This window comes from Bradysia coprophila (genome assembly GCF_014529535.1).
Source record: "Bradysia coprophila strain Holo2 chromosome X unlocalized genomic scaffold, BU_Bcop_v1 contig_79, whole genome shotgun sequence".
NCBI lineage: Eukaryota > Metazoa > Arthropoda > Insecta > Diptera > Sciaridae > Bradysia > Bradysia coprophila.
In genome coordinates this window covers 1,540,420-1,561,527 of record NW_023503370.1, presented here as the reverse complement: position 1 = coordinate 1,561,527, position 21,108 = coordinate 1,540,420, and the positions used below count along the sequence as shown (strand labels likewise).

The 21,108-nt window shown below is 34.1% G+C and overlaps 2 protein-coding genes across 8 annotated transcripts in view; one reads left to right on the top strand and one right to left on the bottom strand.

Annotated features, from left to right (window-relative positions):
- Positions 1–85: 85 nt before the first annotated feature.
- On the bottom strand, positions 86–11,279 carry LOC119070438 (putative defense protein 3). The gene is made up of 3 exons (XM_037174788.1): positions 10,975–11,279; positions 10,702–10,912; positions 86–641 (listed from the first exon to the last, which is right to left on the bottom strand). The coding sequence occupies exons 1-3, from the start codon at positions 11,168–11,170 to the stop codon at positions 572–574; spliced, it is 477 nt and encodes a 158-aa protein (XP_037030683.1). The 5' UTR covers positions 11,171–11,279; the 3' UTR covers positions 86–571.
- A 2,778-nt stretch (positions 11,280–14,057) lies between these two features.
- Positions 14,058–21,108, top strand: part of LOC119070437 — a 106,086-nt gene continuing 99,035 nt past the window's right edge. For 4 of the 7 annotated variants that reach the window (XR_005086514.1, XM_037174786.1, XM_037174785.1 and 1 more), the window contains exon 1: positions 14,059–14,382. The gene's annotated coding sequence lies outside the window, so the exon portion shown is untranslated. Of the gene's footprint in view, positions 14,383–14,640; positions 14,772–21,108 lie in introns of those variants that run through there. The other 3 variants (XM_037174783.1, XM_037174782.1, XM_037174781.1) reach the window with 3 other exon arrangements.

The following is a 21,108-nucleotide window of genomic DNA, read 5'->3' as shown; positions in this document are numbered from 1 at the left end:
CTTGCCCATTTTACTTATTGACATTAGTGACATTGGAACGATACAATTAATAAAAATATGAAAATAATTGAGAACAAAAGCATGTTTACTCACAAATTAATATAATTTATTTGAACAAAACACAGGAATTATTATATTCTACATCCACGAGATGTTAAATTTTTAAGAGCAAAGATCACACAAATTTAGACAAAACAAGAAAGTTGATAAAAATCGGATTTCGAAAATTTTATTTTGTTGTCTTTCCGTCTTTCGTTTTAAGATTATTATTTTTTTACACCGAGATAGTTTTAAAACTGAACTACTGTTTTGCATATGCAAAAAATCCCACTTTCACATCTACGTTCTTTTTCTTGATTTCTCCTGCTTTCTGTCAGTTGCTATTTAAAATATCATTCGAAATGAGAGAAATCAGAAGTACTTCAAAAACAATTTAGATACGAAAGATGGACATTTTACGTGGCAAACCAGTATGCTCTTAAAGATAAAACATTATAATAACAAAGGTGATTGAATGCTACATTTTTATAATAATGTCGTTGCTGCTTTATCTCCATTCAATTTTCCTGTTTTACTGTTTAGCAGGAATTTTGGCAATGATATCAGCCCAAAACGTACCATAATCTTTAACAATTGAGCCTCTGCAAAAGAAAAACTGATTTAAAAAAAGTTATGGCAAATCTACACCAACTTGATGGACTATATTAGCATTCATAGTTCAGTAAGAGGAAGCGAGTATGACAGGAAATCATATCGCCACTCTCTTCTTCCGAGTGTGTGAAAATTATTATTAAATTCTTACAAAATATTTCCACAATAAGGCGGGTATGGTATTATTACACAATTTTTACGAGACTAACAATCGTTTCTAGTTTGTCGGGTATTCGCACTGCGATATTAAACGAGTAATATTGAAATGTTTGCGTTTCAACATTATAAATATGCAAATGGTTCGTGCGAGGAAAAGAATCGCAAAATATACAAATTCATATAAAAATCGAAGTTAAAAAACCAAAATAAAAGGTAGAATGTTGGCAGATCATTATTTCTGCATGAAAAACCGAAGCTTCATCAAAAAGTATTGGCGTCGCGCTGCTAATTTCTTAAATCGCTAGTCTAGGTCTGCTGTTCGCTGATATATATTAGTAAATATTATTTACAGATAGTTTTCTCCTGTTAGAGAGTTAGTGATATCTGTTTAGGGTTACGTATGCATCTTGTTATGTCTTAGGAACTGTCTTACGTCAACAGTTTATTTGTTTGTATATATGCAACGGTTAATAGCAGTTTTTTAATTTTCTGTTTATTAGTAGAGGTCCTTAGCATAAAAATAGTTCACTTTATAGTAGAATGGTGAGCTTTGGACCAGTGATTGATATTGGTAGCCTGAGTCCAAAAAGATTAACACCCCTCAAAAAACCCCACCCCACACCCCAACACCCCTCACCAAAGATTTTAGTGTAAGGGTCACTTCAATGAATTATTGTGATGCGCCTGTCAATACTAGACTGTCGATATGGGACTTAAACGAAAGGTAAAGGTTCATACTTTTTTTATATGACCAAAAGCTTTTCAATTTTTCATTTTCCACAACAATTTTCCGAGCTTTCCATGAAAATCTATGAAATCTCAAATATAAAGGGTGGTGAATAAGTTAAAAAAGTTTTTGTGCATACTTCCTTCTGCAATATGGTTATCCAAAGACTTCTTCGCTAATTTGACGAAAAAAAATTAAATAATGTGTCATAGACTTGGAGATAAGCTCAGTTTTCCACCGCCGGAAAATTTCATTGAAATACTTTTTTACATATAACTGATGAGATATGCGAGCTGTGTCATTGAATTTGCGAGATTATCATAGGATAGTTTATTGACGCATTTATTGAACTCTAGGAGAAGTCAATACACCATTAACCTCAAGTCACCCACCTCCCACTCTCCTATTATTGAACAAATTGTAGAAAAATTTTAAAATAGAATGCAGACTATTTTTGAACTTACAAATTTACGCTGTAAATGTTTGGAATATTGCCTGCAATACCTTTTTCAAGTGGACAGTGGAAAAAATTAAGAGTAAGTATGTAAGATACTACATTTTCAAATAAATATTGTTGTGCGATTACACTGCAAAAATGCTCCAGAGGCAGTTTCTGTCTACGTAGTAAAAATGATTTAAATGTCCCACATTCAGCAATTATCACTCACATTCCACATTATGTGGTTTAATTATTTTGATATCATTTATGAGTCAATATGTTAGATTTACCAATCATTTTTGATCGATGCACACAGATCTTGTGATCTTTTGTACTACCCTGTCATCCTAAAAATCTTGAATCCGTTGGACATTAGATAGTAAGATTATAGGAAGAGTGTTTTATCAAAAGCAGTAAAGTCCACCATTCTCTTAACTCTTCTAACGTAGGTAGAGGAAATATAGTTGTCCCTTTCTGTCTCACGGTCTATATGGGCAGTGGACTTAACTGCTTTTGAAAATGGTAGATGCTTGGAGATGATTATAGCGAAGTAGAACAATCAACTTTCTTTTAAATTTTGCCGCATCAGACCAATAAACAAAACCAACCATGGAGATGATTCCATCAAACTTTCTATGAACAAAATAATCTACTCGCATCTCCAAACATCTGGTGTACCACTAGTACCCACAGCTCATCTCCAACTAAAACCATTGCCTTACTCCAGGCGAGCAAATGGGTACGTATGACAGTCATACTATGACTAGCTAATCTATAGGACCTTAAAAGCATACCTCGCAGTCCTAAGGCGATGGCTGACGGCTTAGGTCTTCACTATTGATAGCTGGTGAGACAAGATTGTCCCTATCATTGAAATTGACACAGCCTGTAACATTTAGTCCAGTCTTATATTTCAAAAACTAGCCTGTCCGAACGTAACGTTTCTCTGCATTGAACAAACATAACAGCCGAAGCCTGGCACAAAAGCCACTGGCGAGAGAGTAACAGAGTGTCCAGAATCAAGATAATCTAACGTATTTTGTTATGAAAATGTAGATACTTTTATTACGATGGGTATCAGACGAGTATTTTTGATTAAAGAGCAAATCAAATAGTAACGAGCTTCTCAATGGTAATGTTCCAATACGTCAGTTGTAAATAAAATAAAGAGGATGTTATTAATACTTATAATTAAAAAACTTAAAAATTAAACGTGAGCTCTCGACATATGAATCTTTTAGACGCAAACACTTCCTAATTCTTGAAGAGAATAGAAAGGGAGCTAGGCTCACCGCCACTAAATTGCAGTAGTGCTACCAGAAGCTTCATTTACAAAAGATATCAAAATAATTAAACCAGATAATGTGGTATTTATTTCTGCGTCTCAAAGGTTGGTGTCGAATAGCATCAGCTGTGTTGCCTAGCTAATCGACACCAGTGTCAATTAGCATCTACTGTGTTACGTGGCTAATCGACACCAGATGCAAATAGCATGCACTGTGTTGTCTGGTTATTCGTCACCGGTGTCAAATAGCATGCACTGTGTTGCTTGGCTATTCGCATCCGGTGTCGAACAGCCACACAACATGCATGCAACGGTGTCGAATTGCATCGGCCTAGACAGAAACTGCCACTGCAGCATTTTTGCAGTGTAATCAAATATTCATTTGAAAATGTAGTATCTTACATACTTACTCTTAATTATTTCCACTGTCCACTTGAAAAAGGTATTGCAGGCAATATCCCAAACATTTACAGCGTAAATTTGTAAGTTCAAAAATAGTCTGCTTTCTATTTTAAAATTTTTCTACAATTTGTTCCATAATAGGAGAGTGGGAGGTGGGTGACTTGAGGTTAATGGTGTATTGGCTTCTCCTAGAGTTCAATAAATGCGTCAATAAACTATCCTATGATAATCTCGCAAATTCAATGACACAGCTCGCATATTTCATCAGTTATATGTAAAAAAGTATTTCAATGAAATTTTCCGGCGGTGGAAAACTGAGCTTATCTCCAAGTCTATGACACATTATTTAATTTTTTTTCGTCAAATTAGCGAAGAAGTCATTGAAGAACCATATTGCAGAAGGAAGTATGCACAAAAACTTTTTTAACTTATTCACCACCCTTTATATTTGAGATTTCATAGATTTTCATGGAAAACTCGGAAAATTGTTGTGGAAAATGGAAAATTGAAAAGCGTTTGGTCATATAAAAAAAGTATGAACCTTTACCTTTCGTTTAAGCCCCATATCGACAGTCTAGCATTGACAGGCGCTTCACAATAATTCATTGAAGGGACCCTTACACTAAAATCTTTGGTGAGGGGTGTTGGGGTGTGGGGTGGGGTTTTTTGAGGGGTGTTAATCTTTTTGGACTCAGGCTACCAATATTAATCACTGGTCCAAAGCTCACCATTCTACTATAAAGTGAACTATTTTTATGACTTTTGTTCTACAAGGACCTCTACTATATTAAATTCGTTTTAACGTCAGCTTGAATTGTGACTTAAAACGCGTGTTAGTAACAATTTATAAAAGGTAAGCACGCGAATACTTAATACCTTTCGGACGACCCCGGCAACGATGACATAAGTTAAGAGGACGATTAAAATTCAAACTTTATAATTTCTGGGAAAACATTTCTTTCATAAACGTTATGAGTATATTGGTGGTATATAGGGTCATTGTTGGTTCGGGTAATAAAGATTGGTATATCAAATACAATAAGATTTTCACTTGTGCGTAGTGAAAATTCTCTTTTCGCAACAAGTGACGAAATATAGGGCTTTCCGTTGCCTTTATTGCGAAAACGTTGTATACAACCGAGTGATAAATGCTTTTTTATGCAAACGATGTTTATTGTCACACTCGGCCTACGGCCTCTTCACATTTAATGCCTAAAAAAGCATTTATAACTCGGTTGCATAAATAACTGAGGGATTCTTTTGAAAAACAGCCTACCGAAATCAGACGCATTTTCCAGTGGACTTTTTTATATGTACCTAGAAAGGACTTCGACCCTAGAACCCAAAGCCACTTTCAAAAAAATTCTTCGAAGCTTTTGTGACTGGTGAAAGGTGATCAAAAACCGAAAACTTGCACTTTTCTTACCAAAATTTCTCCGGGTACACGAGCCGTACAGGGTCGTGTGGGGTGTCGTTAGAAAGGTAATCACATGTACTATTGAGCCGAATAGAGACTCATTGGTTTTAAAATTAATCCACACTGAAATATGTGCAGTTGAAGTTTTCAACCGAAAACTTGCACTTTTCTTACCAATATTTCTCCAGTTTAATTTAATTCAACTCGGTGAAAAATATAAAATTGTTTTATTTTGAATGACCACATGATCAGCATCTACAATCGCTAAACCGAGCTGGTGCAAAATAACGTATGCACACCAGTTCGGTTTAGCGATTGTAAGTATCAAACAAATCTGAACTTGATTTGGAATTGTCTTGAAGTCCTTGTTACCCTGAACATTTCCACCAAATAAAACTAATGCTACAAAAAGTATGTGGCTGCGACACCAAATATATTTTTTACAAAATTTTCCAACCTTTTTTAATGGTCTGAATGAAAATTAGAAAATTCAAAAATGTCCCGATTTTTTCACTAAATAACGTTGGAAGATTTTTTTTTAAATATTTTTGGTATCGTCTTATGACAATACTTTGTGTAGCATGTAGAACCGAAATTTTATCAAAAACTTTTTTTTCATTCAAACGAGAATCACTCATTACTGACAACAAAGAGTGATAGATTCCTTTCTCTCATTTCAAATACTAAAAAATTAATTTGAATATTTCTGTAACCCAGCCTTTTATATGCTTCTCTTGACGACTATATCAATATCAATAGGTAAAACAAAAATAGGAGAACATCAAACAAACACCCAAAAGAAAACACACATTCCTGCATCCGAAAATATGATAATAAATCGGCTAGGAAAATTTGTGCAAGAAAAATATACGAAAGAAATATTTTCTCTTCGTTTGAATTTATTTCTTATTTGAAATTCAATGGAAAATAGTGTTCGATGAACCAGAGAAATTTTTTTTCTGACTTGGTGTTTAGTTTTCATTTGCTGGTTTTATCAATTTTCCAAATCCCAAAACGATAATTATTCACAACTGAATAACAATGGCGATGAATGCGTCAGTTCCCAGGTGGTCAATAAAGCACGTATACCAGAAGAGATTTTTAGCGTTTTCCAGATTTTTTTAATGTGTGATATTAGCAACTCAAATCAAATGAATCCATAATTTGGTTCAAGGTGTTTCCAAGCAATGTAGGTAGAATAGTGCAAAAATTAGAAATGAATGTATGGAAGACGGTCGGATTAACAAAGATATTGCAGGATTATTGCCAGCGGTTATTCAACTGTTTGTATACGAAAAATGGTATTTTCATATTCGCCTATGATTAATAGGAAAGGAGCATTGGTGTCGGACTAAATTGTTAAAAAATTCACAGGTTTTATGAACTAATTATCAACATCTATATTTTATCGACCATCAATTATGTTTAAATGATTTACATTTCAACAATTCCATTCTTTTTTTCATTCCATTATTTTCACTGGAATTTAAATTATTTAAAGGAAATGAATTTTTTATAAATAAAAAAAGAACCAGTGGAACTCATGTACCGTGAGTTTATTACACTGGAAGCCTATAATTTATTCCTTTAAAAATTTACAGTGTCGCAATCAGATCATAAAGCACTAACAGCAGACCTGACATAGTGCCATAGTCGCAAAATAAAAATAAAAAAGAGAATACTCGCCAGGCGACCGGTGGAGGTTTAAATGTCAAATTTCAGCTTAAAAAAGAATCTGTCAAGGTTATCAAAGCTCATAGGCAAAAAATTTCACTCAAAACAGTCAAACCTCAAATTTCAAAGCGCAGAGACTCACAAGATTGGCAAGGGGCTATGTTAAGGACTTCGTACGGTTCATAGAAAATTAGAAAAAAAAACTTTTGTATGGAAAATCGTCTACATTTCAGTGTTTTGACACATAAAGGCTTAAGTTCATTGATAACTCTATATATATGAGGTGTCTCCTGTATGACCATAAATTTAACTTCCCAAAATCATTTACGTATACACACTTTTACGGTATCTATCTCTCTATGGCTTTCATCATCGATTGTAAAGTATAAAAAAAATTATTAAATCATTATTGCGCAACTGGACATACCCCAGGTGCGGGTCTGTCGCATTTTCGTCCATCGAACGGTTATCATTTTAATCAACAATTTATTTCTATCGAAAGAATATTCATTGCAATTGCATAAGGGAACATAGTGAGAAAGAAAGAACGAAGGAAATATTGGGTATCCGATGCCAAACGATATGCAATGTACATTCCATGCAATCATGCAATATAGTACTTTGCTTAATAGTATAAATAAACAGAAAATTATTGAGTGCGCGATTATTTTTCTCCATCGAGAAATAGAAGAGGTGCTCCGACTCATTTCGAAAATACGAAATAAATCTGCTTAAATGAACAGTTCTACGTCATTAAAAATTCAAAATTAAAACTTACACGAAGTTTAATTATTCCCATACTCAAAATTACGTAATTTATTTTAATATAAAAAAAAGTTGATCAAGTTGAATGAACGGGTGAGTTAATATGTATATGAAAAGAGAAATTAATAAACACACAACGTCCATTATGTACATACGTACACACAATTTAATGTCGGTTAATTCTGATTCGATTGCATAATAAAATTGTCTATACACGAACGTTCATAAAGTTACATATATATTGCTCCAACGGTTCAGGTATTGGCTCATATTCGTCTACAGAATGTCTGCAATATATGTCAGACAGACACCCATATGGTAGCTTCAACATTTTCATATTCGATGAACAAATTCTAATCGAATTGAGTCGATCAAATACATTCATGTCGGCTGCTTCGAAAAATAAATTACAAAAGTCTCTGAAGACCATGTCCATAAATGTACATATAAATTTGCCCATTGACCATCTCCAGCATTCGATGCCATATATATATATGAAATTATGAATTGTGCAAGAACATATTCTTACTGTGCATTACTTTAAATTGAATGTTTAATTGGCAGATCAACCGTTTCCATTGATTTTATTTTGTTCATATTTTAATTCGCCAAAATCAAGTCAACATAAAGCGTACCCAGACTGGTGTTCGTGGTTTAGATGGTAAATTGATTTTGTATGTATTATGAAGGGGCCGTTGGTGCTTGTTGTAAATGTTACATGAGTTCAATGTTTGTTCACTAAACACACGAAAGATCATTATGTATAACGTAATTACCATATTATAAGTGGTATGTGAGGTATTATGAGGACTTTATTGAAAGCGAATGGTCGAAATGACATGTTTTTACGACTTCTTAACCATTTTGTCGGATATCAATTATTATTACAACAGTATAGCTAAGAGCCATTCAAGTTATGCGTCACAATGTCTTTTTTTAGATGGTTTTTCAGACATATTGTCATATAATTACATATTTTTTGCAATAAACCCTTTTCTATAACCGGAATTCTAAATTACAAAAGTTATCTATCATTTCGAAATCTTGTCAAAATAATTGCTGGCAACATTACCCAATTAACAAGGACCATTCAACTCGATGCTAAAACCACTAGGAGTACAGGTGGGACACGATTAATTTCCATTCGATCAAACAGAAGAAAATTAGATCTACTTACGGTTGTATATGAAGACTCCTGAGGAGGATACGCAGACCGCGATAATTTCATTGGGCCAGTATCGCAGCCAATATCATAAACTCTAACTGCATTTCAATAAGAAATTTCAACTGAACTGAAGTTGTGCTAAAATTTTATATGAAAATTACCGTAGTTCAGTGGATTTTTTGCGATAACAGTCCCATCGATTTGCAAAATGTGCTTGTATGAAACCTTGGATCTAAGGTTCGACAGAATAGGGAACAGATTTATGAAATCGTCGGTAGAATAGATTAAAAGTCACATTCAGTTAAATAAGTCGTTAAAGTACACAGAATCGTTGGAAAAGTTGTCAAAGAAAGAGATATATAAAGTAATCAGTGCCTATTATTGTTAAATCTTTATTATCGAACTGACCCAATATTTACTGGATTTATCGAAACAAAAAATCGGTAAAATTTAGATAAATTCCGATAAATTTTAAAAAATAAAATAATAGGCCATGAAAATGACAGGGTAATTGAATTCTGGGGAAATTAAAGAAAATGGGCACGATTCTGCTGTTTTCACCTCAATATGTCTACTTCATAGTGATTACTGAGTTCCACTAGGACGTTAAGATATTTCTACGAAGGTGAGTGATCTAGGTACGGTAGAGAGACATCCATAAAGAACGTCGGCATTTTTTTAGCCTTCCTTCCGCCTGCGTCTGTTATATTTAATATATATATATACATATATATATATATATATCATGTCACATTTTGCCAGACCTCCTCACCCTCTAGTGCGACGTCCTTTATGGATGGCCCCAAGCCAATTTTTTTGAGCTAATACACATGGTGTAGACATCTTAATGGTCACTTTCAATTTGCAACGTTAATAGAACTTTCCGAATATAATTTTTCAAAGGGGGAACCAATTCAAGCAATTCCTAAATTCCGCTAAATTCACTCTAGAGTTAATTGAAAAAAACAAAACAATTTTTGTGAAATAAAAAGGCTATGAAAACTGTCTGCAAATTGAAATACTTAATCCTATTGAATCAAAGAAATACATTTTTCAGTTGAATAATCGACCTACAATGTCAGAAAACAAAGAACTAACATTTTCAACATTATTTTTAATTATGTACAACGCGAGGCAAAGAAATATTTCATCACTAGCCGTGAAACCGTGAACTCGAGGAGACGCCGAGGCTCACATATCGTGTGATGAAATATTTGAATTATGCAACGTGTTTCATACAATGGGTTATGCAACTCAGCATCATAATGTACAAAATGTTCAAACTTTAGACGTCTCGGTTGTATGAATCTCAGTGCGTACTTTATTAGGCTCCCGATGCGGCCTAGTGTCATAATTGCACATCTAGAGCCTAATAAAATGCTTTGCACTCGATGTCATGAATGACTATTACAGAACGAAGCGATTTCATCACGTACTTTATCGCACTAGTGCGTACTGTATGAAAATCCTTTTTAACACTGTTTGGCTCGTATGAAGTTACGTAAACGTTACTCGTTAGAATTAAACTTGTTCCACATCCGATTAGTCAAAGACATATTCACACATAAATGAGTAAAGCATAAATTGGCTTGAAATGGTTCGTTCTCATAATTCTCACTCTGTACTGAACAACGAAATGACATTTTAAATAAAATATCGTAAAATGAAAGCTGATTCGGTATATATGTAGACCGCGTTTCGACACATTAATCATTTTGGCTTTTGAGTAATTAATTAATCATAAAGAAATTGTGGAGTGAATGGTAAAACGATTGTAAATACAATTTGCTTATGAAATCATGATGATTGGAGTTGTGTAGAAGTTTAATCGTGGTTAATAATTTAAAAGGGAATCCTAATTTATGAATCTCAATTAATTAAATTTACGATTCATTTTAAGGACATGACATGCAGCCGACCAACGTTTCATACATATTTGTTTTGGCGAAAGATCTTATTCAGATTAAAATAAATTGGCAAGAGAAAAAAAAATCACCGAAATTAGGAAAACACTCACGTAAAATAAACTCGTCCCTTCTTATGTTGTGGTGCGTTCCAAATGAATGTCGCTGCCTCTTTATCTTTTCTGTCTGCATGAGTTATTGCCGAACATTCTGGAATTACTTTTGTGTTTGGACTTTCTTTAAATGTTCCGATCCATTCATCTGTGTCTGCATCTCGTGCCTGCAGGAAAAATCCTCGAAAGTGATCTGATCCCTCGATGGTCACTAAAGTTTAATCATTCGCACGTTTTACTTTATGGCCGAATTATTACTGTAAATCATTGAACCTTGAATTTGTTGTCCTGGATTGTAAGAGTCCGTTGTTGCGTGGACATCATATGGTAATGTATGAAGTGATTGAGTGCGAGATGCACCATGATTTGGCTGATTTGCACGGCCTTTTACACAGGTGTCACTCGGTGCACCGTCTGGAAAACCAGCCACAAACATTAGTCCTTGGACAACTAACAATATGCCGATCATTTTTTTTTTCAATTAATTTACGGTTTCTCAGATAAATTTGGACTAATTTTGACAAATGAATTGATTGGGAAAACTGTGACTGTTATTTGAAGCGAATTCGGTGTACAAACTAAATTATTTATCGTAAATTATTGAAGTTTTAAATTCTGGGTAGAGTAAATACCTTTCTCTTGATTTTAAGTGGGAAACAAATTTTGTTCCACGGTGGGGGATGCCTCAGTTTGAATGATTTGCATTCACTTGGGTATCAGTACGTTTTGATGCGTACAGCTATAAATCAAAACGTTTTCTGGTGGATTACGGTTCTTCATTAAATTAAAAACCAACAACAACAGTGCCTGGGTATCTTGAAATTAATTACGAAAAAAGTCCGCTTTGTTGTTTGGATTTTTTTTTTCTTTAACTTGTGCGCTGCTATTCTGGTTCAGTAAGGGAAAAGCCTGAGTTGTTTACATATTTTTTAATCTCCTTTTCACTGAAGCCGAATTTTTTTTGTGGTGTTCCTCTTTTAATTCCTTACACGAATGTAATAATGCGGCGTCGACTAATTTTCGCCATAAAAATAATTAAAAATTATTTTTTTAAATACTAATTCGCTCGTTGTGGTGCCTCTAGATTTAAATTTAATGTCGATATTTTGTATGGAACCACAGCCCTGCTTCTAGCATGAACGTAGCAGTGCTGTGATGGAACTCAAAAATACGACTTTGGTTTTACATTCACTGATCAGTGGAGAATGTGAGCCACTTATATAAAAGATTTACTATTTCGTATAAGATCATCTCATTAATGACGTACAATATCCTAATTCTAATACTAATATCCTATGGTATGGTCGGACTATACAGTGAAGGTTGACCACAGAACCCAGAGAACCAGATAAATAAAAACTTTACTGAGTCAGCCAACTGTAGCCACGGCTCTGAATGCCACGAATACCTTATACAATTAAATATTTGCGCCAGAATGTCAGAAGAAAGGAAAAGTTAAATTAATTGCGTAAGTTTGTAAAAGAGTTAAGTAATGAATTTCGGATATGGTTGTTATAGTCGAGGATTTTTTCTAAATCTGGATAACGTTTCAGTGATATAAATACAATTTTTTTCCGAGGGGTAAACCACTCGATTAGCAACTCATTTGGAGCTCTTTTTATGCGTGCAGCTCTTATTTTAATGTACAACTTTTTACAACTCTTTTCGTATGTAACTCGTTTGATCAACGCACTTCAAGCATGAGTAGTACTCTAAATAGAGTATTGAAACTGAACAGTGTATCATACAAATTTTCGCACTGTCAAATTTTAATAAAAAAGTACACGCACGGAATTTTGAAAACCGACACAGCGTCAAACCCCGATGCAACTCTTTTTTTGCATGCAAATTCACTCGTAAACTAACTACACCACAGTCGCATTGTCACATCCATTACAACCGAATGAGTTCGAAATGCATTTACATCGCATGTACCTCTAGTAGTTATTTTAAACTTGAAAGTTTCATTGTTCGAAGTTGGGAACAATAGTCGAAATGACAGTGTTCTTTAAAGGGCTTTTCATAATGATTATTACACGTCTACAACTTTCTCATGGAATAAACGATGATTTTCCTTTTTTAATTTATGGCGTGCACTAAAATGAAATTGCACAGATAATTGCGCCATGTTCGTTTATATGTTGTATAAAGGGCGCAATTTCTATTATTTCAAAATATTCTTGAACACAAAACGTCTAATTGCAACTCCTCAATTTCGAACAAAGGCCATAAAAATTGTTTGTCTGCAACCTTGTTTCGAAAATCTACAGTTCATTTTTTGCGCGATGAAATATAAACCCGATAATAAAAATCACAGAGGTCGAAGAGCAGCAATAGTTTTGTTAGATCAATAAATTTTATATTTTAATTCTCGTAAATGCCTGTCGACGGAGTGTTTTTATTAAAAGAAAAGAAAAATGTATGAAAAAGTGGCTCCTGGCTGAGTACTGTATGTGATTATACACCACACTTGTTGGCTTGTTACAAACATAATGTAATTGTAGTCAAATAATCATTTTGCGAACGGAAATGTTTATCAGACAGAAAGTCGTTGCTAAATAGGTTAAATCCGCTGAAGAGAGCCAATAAAGTTCATTGAATGAACCCAAAAAAAATCCTTCAGATTGAGTGAATTGAGAAAAATAGCATAAATGAAAACGTAGCTCCTATATGGTACATACAGTACACAAGACATGAGTTCGGGTCACATCATTCTTTGAGTTAAACACATTTCATATAAAGCTCACCAAAACATTTGTTGTTACAACAATCGCAAGTTTCTATGCAGTGCAGAATTGCCAATGAAATCAATTCTTTCTCAGCTCCTTTTTTATGATTCGTAGATATACAGTCACGGTGACCTACTTGCTTAAATAATTAATGTTTATAAATGCAACTGAAAAAGTCAACTTTTCTATTGTTGCTTCATTGATATATGTGTGTCTTATGCCTGCGGTTTCTCTATTGATGTGGCATAAATTATGGAAAATGTGTTGGCACTCGGTGAATGACAAAAATGTATGTCATAAGATCGTTTGTACAGTGTGAATTATCCTTTTTTTTCCTTTACTTAGTACACCGGGATGAAACTATAAAGTTCAGCTACCACATACGACTTGACATCATAAAAGAAAATTTATTCATATAAGCAATGTGAACATATGAAGAAAAGAAGGGAAAAAAAAGCTAAAACCCACAAACACTTGCATGTAGAGTATTGCCTATTATATATTGGCAATCTGGTATGGAAATGGTTTTTGGTAAACGTCGGAAAATTTTGACGAGGCGCAGACGCAATGAACACATCTCTCTGCAGTAATTTCGCCATCGAATAATAGGCGGTGTAGTGACACAGTCTTCTTTGGTAATCGAATAGTTTCACTTCAGTTTTCGTATACTGCAGACATTGTTTGATAGAAATCACTTCCACGTGCGCGATATTTTCTGTTGTATACCGTTACCAATTGAATACTTCTTTCAGCTGACTATTTCATAGGACACCTGAGCACCTAAACCACAATCTACAACATTATTGTCATTGTTTTTTATCCTTCGTTCTTCGTTGTTCATTTCTCGCGTTGTGTGTGTTATTTTTTGTGTTTGTGAAACAATCAAGCCTGTAAGCTTGTCTAAATGTAGACTATTTTTGGATTTTGATTTTTGTGAAAATATGTAAGAACGGTGAGTGGTATATATACCTACCTAATGTAAATTGTGTCAGCCAAAAATTTTATTACCTTTCCATGATGATTACTTGACTGTTTTTGATAATTTTTTTTTTATATTCTGTTTGCTAACTAAATTAAATCATTGGGGAAAACGTTATGGCCAAGCCGAGACAATTTCACCAATTAGTCGTAACATTGTTTGAGATTTTGAAATCGTAAGGACACTTTTGATTTGTTTGTTTTACAATGGAAACCGTTCTGATGATAATATGTCTTTGAGGCGAATGCTTGTTCCCGGTGAATGTTTATTTTCTACGATATGGAAGTGCATTAAGTTTAATTAAAAATGGTATTTGATGGACGGAATAATAAAATTGTGTTTAATCATCGCTCTCTGTTGGAGTAAGTAATTCGTTCAGTCCATAATGATGTGAATGTTTAGATAGAAAATATAAATGCAATATTCAGCTGTGCATTTTCGATGCATAAATTTTGTATTGATGCACCGCCAATTCAAATCCATTCAATACAAGAATCAAATTGGAATACGATTTACGTGAATGGGTACCTCATCACACAAAACCGATGTTTATATCGATGTTTGCAAAAATATGAATGAAAATGTATTTTCAAATGAAAAATGTTTAAATCGCACCATCGAGCCGAATGTGAAGAGTCAGGAATAATTAAACGGAATTAAAAGATTTAATTTTCAACAGTACATAGCCGACCGCCAACGTTGTAATAATTTACTCAACATAGTTTGTTGATTTAAGCGCAACGATTACTGTTATTTTTCCCGATGCGATTTTATGATCAATAGTAACGTTCTTATGGTAGTCGTAATGCAGCACAACTGCGACACAAATATTCATGTTCCATTGTATGATGACAATGATTCAGCTATGAAGCTCAACCGTTTTCTGAAACGGTAAGCGTATTGCGATATTATAATTAAGTCGTGAACTTCATTTGAATAAAGTAATTAGTGCAAAATCTTTTACTTCATTTGCTTTAGCATTTATATTGGTACACAATAAGACAATTGATATAACTCATCTCTTATTTTTGTCGTCATTGTCGACAGCAGATAATCATGTTATTCAAAAAAAAAAAGATAAAGAACGAAGGTAGCGATGGATGTAAATTTTCGTCAATGGTGAAACTTACAAATCACTTATAGCAATTAGTCGTACTTACAATTTCGATTTTCAAAGACGATTTTCAAAATCTGCCGAAAAAATATCTAAAACGTTTATTTGTGCAAATACTCTATTAGCTCATTCGTCTTGCGTATCCATAGATTAGAGGAACACGAGAATTGTGCTGACAATTGTGTCTCACGATTGAAAAAGTCATTCGAATCAGGCCTTGATTGGCTACGAAAATGCTCCTTGAGCATTACAAAAGAAGGTGCTGTGATTTGAGGAAAGTTTTAACAGCATCAGCAAGTTTACAGCCTAATTAGAGGACACTATAAGTGTTGAAATTGTGCAATCTAGATTAATAAAACAATCAATAGCTTGGAACTAATGCAGGCATTTCAGTGTAAGACAGGCTCAACCAGTATTCGTAAGAATTCGCTAAGATCTGAAAGGCGCACCGGTCATAGGTCAAAGAACAATATAATGCACTTACGAACGTAGTTGGCACCAAATTTTGAACGGCTGAGTTGAATTTTTCCATACAAAAATTTCTAAACGCAAAACATCCACTTCTTAGTCGCTAGATGACCTACTAGAAAATTTTGCTGCCACGGTCTTCGTGATCAACATAGTGGTGTCATAACCTGTTATTTCAGAGCCTAGCATCGGGTACCTAAGATGCTGCTGAGTAGGAAACGAATTTTTGTGTTTTACGTTTCATAGCTTCTCTTTACCGACAGTCCTCTTAAGTTTGACCAGTTACACAACTTTGACCAGTTACACAACTTTGATACGCAACTTTGACCAGTTACACAACTTTGACCGTATTTATCTCTCTTTCTGTTGATGATAAATAGGCAGAGATAAGAATAGGGTCTGAAGCTTATTTTTTTCTTTTTTTCGGCTTAAAATTTGGAGCGACGTTGCCAATGTATATTTGTGTTAAAATATGTAAACGTTGTATACAAAATACAACTTTAATCGGCCTCCAATTATGACTCTTCAAAATGTCAACGTTTGAGCTAGCAATTACAAGAAGCATGTAAACTAATGTTTAGTTGATTGGTGAAAAATGAGGCACAGTTTTACTTTCTTTCATTTTCCGTACCTTATCTCGACTTGAACTTTATTAATTTGGAACGTAAACGCACGTCACAAGCCTATTTGCAGTCATAACCGTAATTTATTTGATGTAGTAAAAGGTCGTGTTCTACGAAACGACTCAATTTTTTTTTATTTTCTCCATCGAGCTCAACAATATACATGTTAATGAAGCCGCCACCGACTTTAATCAAAAACCATGACTGCAAACTTTTAGCCTAATTCTTCTATGAAATATACATAATTACTAATCTGATTGAAAGACCTAATATGAAAAATTATGAAAAAGAAAAAAAAATTCGGCTGAAAATAATGAATGTTATGAGCTTCATAACAAGATTCATACACATACCGTTCGATTCAAGTTACAAGTGCGACATGTATAGAAAGGTTTTCACATTTTACCACTTAGCACAACTAAGCCACACCACATCGTTAATTGAGAAAACCGCGAACATGAATAGCTTTGCTCGATTCCTATAGGCAAATTATATTTCCCATCTGTCACCATATATTTGATGTATTCAGTTCTTTTGGTGGGTATAACCAATTCCAACACAAAAACGCCATAAAATACCACCCATTTCGTAAGTACACAAACATGATGAATAATGATATGAAAACAATTTTTTTTTTCGCATAATTTTGCTCTTTTGTTTTACCCATAACACTATAGTTAAGCGAAAGAAAGGAAAATTATTATATCTATTATTATATGTATGTATACACCGTACACCCGTACATAATTTTATAAAATATAATCCACTTTTCCTCACACCATTTACTCTGCACAGCTCATATTGTGGTATGTATTGTAATGATTTTTTTTAATAAACATTGTAACAGCAAAACAACACGGGGTTGTTTTGGCTTTCACATTAAACGTAAAGCATGAAAGCTATCGTGCCAAAAAAATGAATTATACGGTACGACTCTCTATTCGATACAAGCATTAGTTTTCAATACCAATTCGCTGGTACCCGATCCTAAAGTAATAGATCATCGAAATTCAACGGGAATATAGTTTTGCCGAAGGATATAGAAATGTGTGTCTAGCATATCACTAACAAACTGAAATGTTCGATGACCAAAACAGAAATGCCTACAAATTACAAAACTATTCGCCAGGAGACGTCATTATTATTCATAAAACCAAATTCCTATCATTATCTAGGTCAACATCTAGGCATTTAAATTGAGTAAAAAAAAACTTGCTGAAAAACAACCATATTTCTGCTGAAAATTATTAAAATTTCCACTTAGTCCTACCAATGCGTTATGGCCAACAATACTGACTACAATATTATTTAACTTTCGTTTATGGTTGATTGTTTGCACGATGCGGATAAAATTCTGTATTGATTCGGCTGGCATAATAATGGAAAATGCTCAAGAAATTATTCGCATTCGAAAAGATATTACGGTTTAGTGAAGACGTGAAACAATCGTAAAAATTTATTTTTATTTTGACGATAATAACAAGTCAATAAACTTGATTCATTTTCGTTGATGGGGTTTTTTTTTCGTTTGATTTAAGACCAACAGTATATCGCATATAAAAAGTGAATAATACATCAAGCTAAACATCACAATTTCGGCGAATTGAATGTCGTTAAATAAATGCCATTTGAAGAATGCAAACGTTCGTGTGAGAAAAAAAAATCTGATTACTGCTATCCAATTACTGTACTGCAGATCCGACTATTGTGCTGCTACACTTAAAGCTTTATCTTTTCTCATACATATACTTTAACTTCCGTTCGAAGGAAATATTTTGCATTTATGTACATGAATGAATGTGTGCATATAATGCAGAAACTGTGCATAGTTGATTCGTTTATTATTGTCTTGGATTCTTCCTCTATAAAGTAATCGATCTACAGTACATGATGAACATTTTCAGGAATCACGTTCTTAAAAAAACATTTTTAAAGTGTGAATAAGGATAAATCAAACCATAATACTTCTCCATTGGGGAAATTTATTTTGTTGCTAAGCCGTGATTCACATCATGTATAGTTGCGAAAATGGTGAACTTCTAATGAACAGAACTTAATAATGTGCCTAAGGCTACACAACCCTACTGTTGAAGTCAATTCCACGTACAGAACATGCTTCAAGCAGAGGAGGTAATGACTTTTGGATGTTAATTGACGAACGTTGTTAGTTTTCGGTTGAGCTTTCAAAATAATTCAATTTACCAACATTTTCATCGAATTGGTACCAATTTCATGAAAATAACTGTCGAGTGCTTTTAAATCCCAGAAACGATAATCCCTCGAGTACAATTTTCCAATGACTTTCTATGTTATGGGATTTTCTTGTTCGCTCTGTATAACGTATGCATCAACGTAACGCTTTCATGCAGTGATGTCCTTACAGGGACACCACTTCATAAAGGTTAAAATATCAGATTACGAACGGTTTGGAGATTTTTATTTACATTTGCAGTTCGGGCAATGGCGAGGGATGCCACCACATATGTTTGTTCATACCATTACTAGTGTTGTGTACACTGAAAATTGCTTTCATCCGATCTTCAATTTCAAAATTCTTTTCTATTCTGGATAGCTTACAATATTCCCAACAACAAATGAGCAAAAATCGAATAATCTTCTGAATGAATTTAAGAATTTTCAAGTCTAATATTCCCCTAATTTTTCGTGGCTGGTAAACTTTGACGACTCACGAAATAGTATTTTGTTACGAGTGATGAAAAATTTAGCTTTCATCACGAGTCACAAACGACGATTTTTGAAGACTGAAATGAGAGGAAACCACAACAACATTAACATAGAAACCACTCTACAGCCATTTCAACAACAAAGCATGCAAACTTGATCGCGGCCGGAAAAATATATATGAAAATCCATTTTCGGCCGGCCGGAGAGAGCGTCCGAAAAAGTACCTCGGCTCCGGCTCGTTAGGACAAGCTTACGACTAGTACCGAAAAATTCAACTTTTCATCACTTGTAACAAAATGTACTATTCTCATCTAGAGATGATAACAATTTGCCGTGGACTTGCTTTATTAAAGGTAGTTTGTTCTGATTGCTAGAACGCGCATGGAGGCTTCCGTTTGGGCCTATTGTACTAACTACTTAATTGGACCTACTGGTTAAGGTGGAATTCGAACCACCGTCAATGTAAGTGTAATTTTCACATTGGGAGTCAAGGTGAGCGTATTTCAATGAGAAATCGTTGTTTTGATTCCAATTTGTGAGACCATACGGCCAATATAGCTCAATGAGCTGTGACTAATCATCCTCATGATTAGGAAAAAGCGTATGGGCAATGTCTTTACCGGTTGTCGAACCCGAGAACCATAGGCTATGGTTCCAACGCTCGACCGATTGAGCTACCTCGACACCTATTCTGTGGACTACTTTACCCATCGTACAACCCTAACCATTATGTAATATGTGTATTTGTTCGCGAAGACTCCCTTTAACGCTATACTGTCATTGTCGGAAAACGAGTTTCCGAAGGGTGCAGCGAGGTTAATATGAAAATTGACCATTACGTAGCAAATTGCCACCTGCGAAAATGATCCATTACATGAAGAATATTGTCGGTAATTTTACGTGAATTCAAACTTTTTTATTGAACTAGAACCGGAGAGATGAGCTCATTGTCACTTGGATAGTTATACTTGCAATGATAACTACACTTGATATATAGTATAGATCTAAATGGAAAATCTAAAGAAAAATGTTGCTAAATCAATCCTCAATACTTCAGCAAACCAAAAAAAAAATGAAATCTTCAGCAAAATTAATTGCGAACATCATTATTGCATTTTACTACCCCGTTTCACAGTTGAATTTAATATTGAATAAATAAAAAACTGATGAGGTTCGCAACTGAAATTAAAAATTCATTAAATGCACTACATTTCGTCCAGATAAAAATCTATACAATGTCGATGGGATTAATTATTTATAAATTAATAACAATGTGCTGGACATGTTTGATTGCCTATTTTTAAATTAATGAATAAGTTCATTATTTGTGTAAATATATATTAATTAATTGAAAGAACAACAGGGGGGACATAAATTTGTAATTATTTTCTTTTCAATGGATTCGCATTTTTGCGTTTACTGGGCAGTGTATCAATCTGACTATATGATAAGTCGATCGTCTGAAGTGTGTTGAAGTGTGTTGTGTCTGTACAATTTCTATTTTCAATCAAATTCACTCGAAATAGGTTAAACGAAATTGAAATCTAGTACATTTTATATGCTTTAAAAAATTCGAACTTAAAAGCCTCCGAACGACCTCCGCTATCAACATTTTTGACGGGTGGAAACGGATTTGTTCCACAGTTTTTCCGGCTCTATCCATTCAAGAACGTTTTGGTTGTCCTTCAACATAACTCGGCAGTTATGGTAAATATGGCATGGTAAATTTTCAAAATCTGTAAAACCGTCTATCAGTGGACGCTTTAGTTGCTGGAGACGTGAAAAAACTATGGAACAAATCCGTTATTG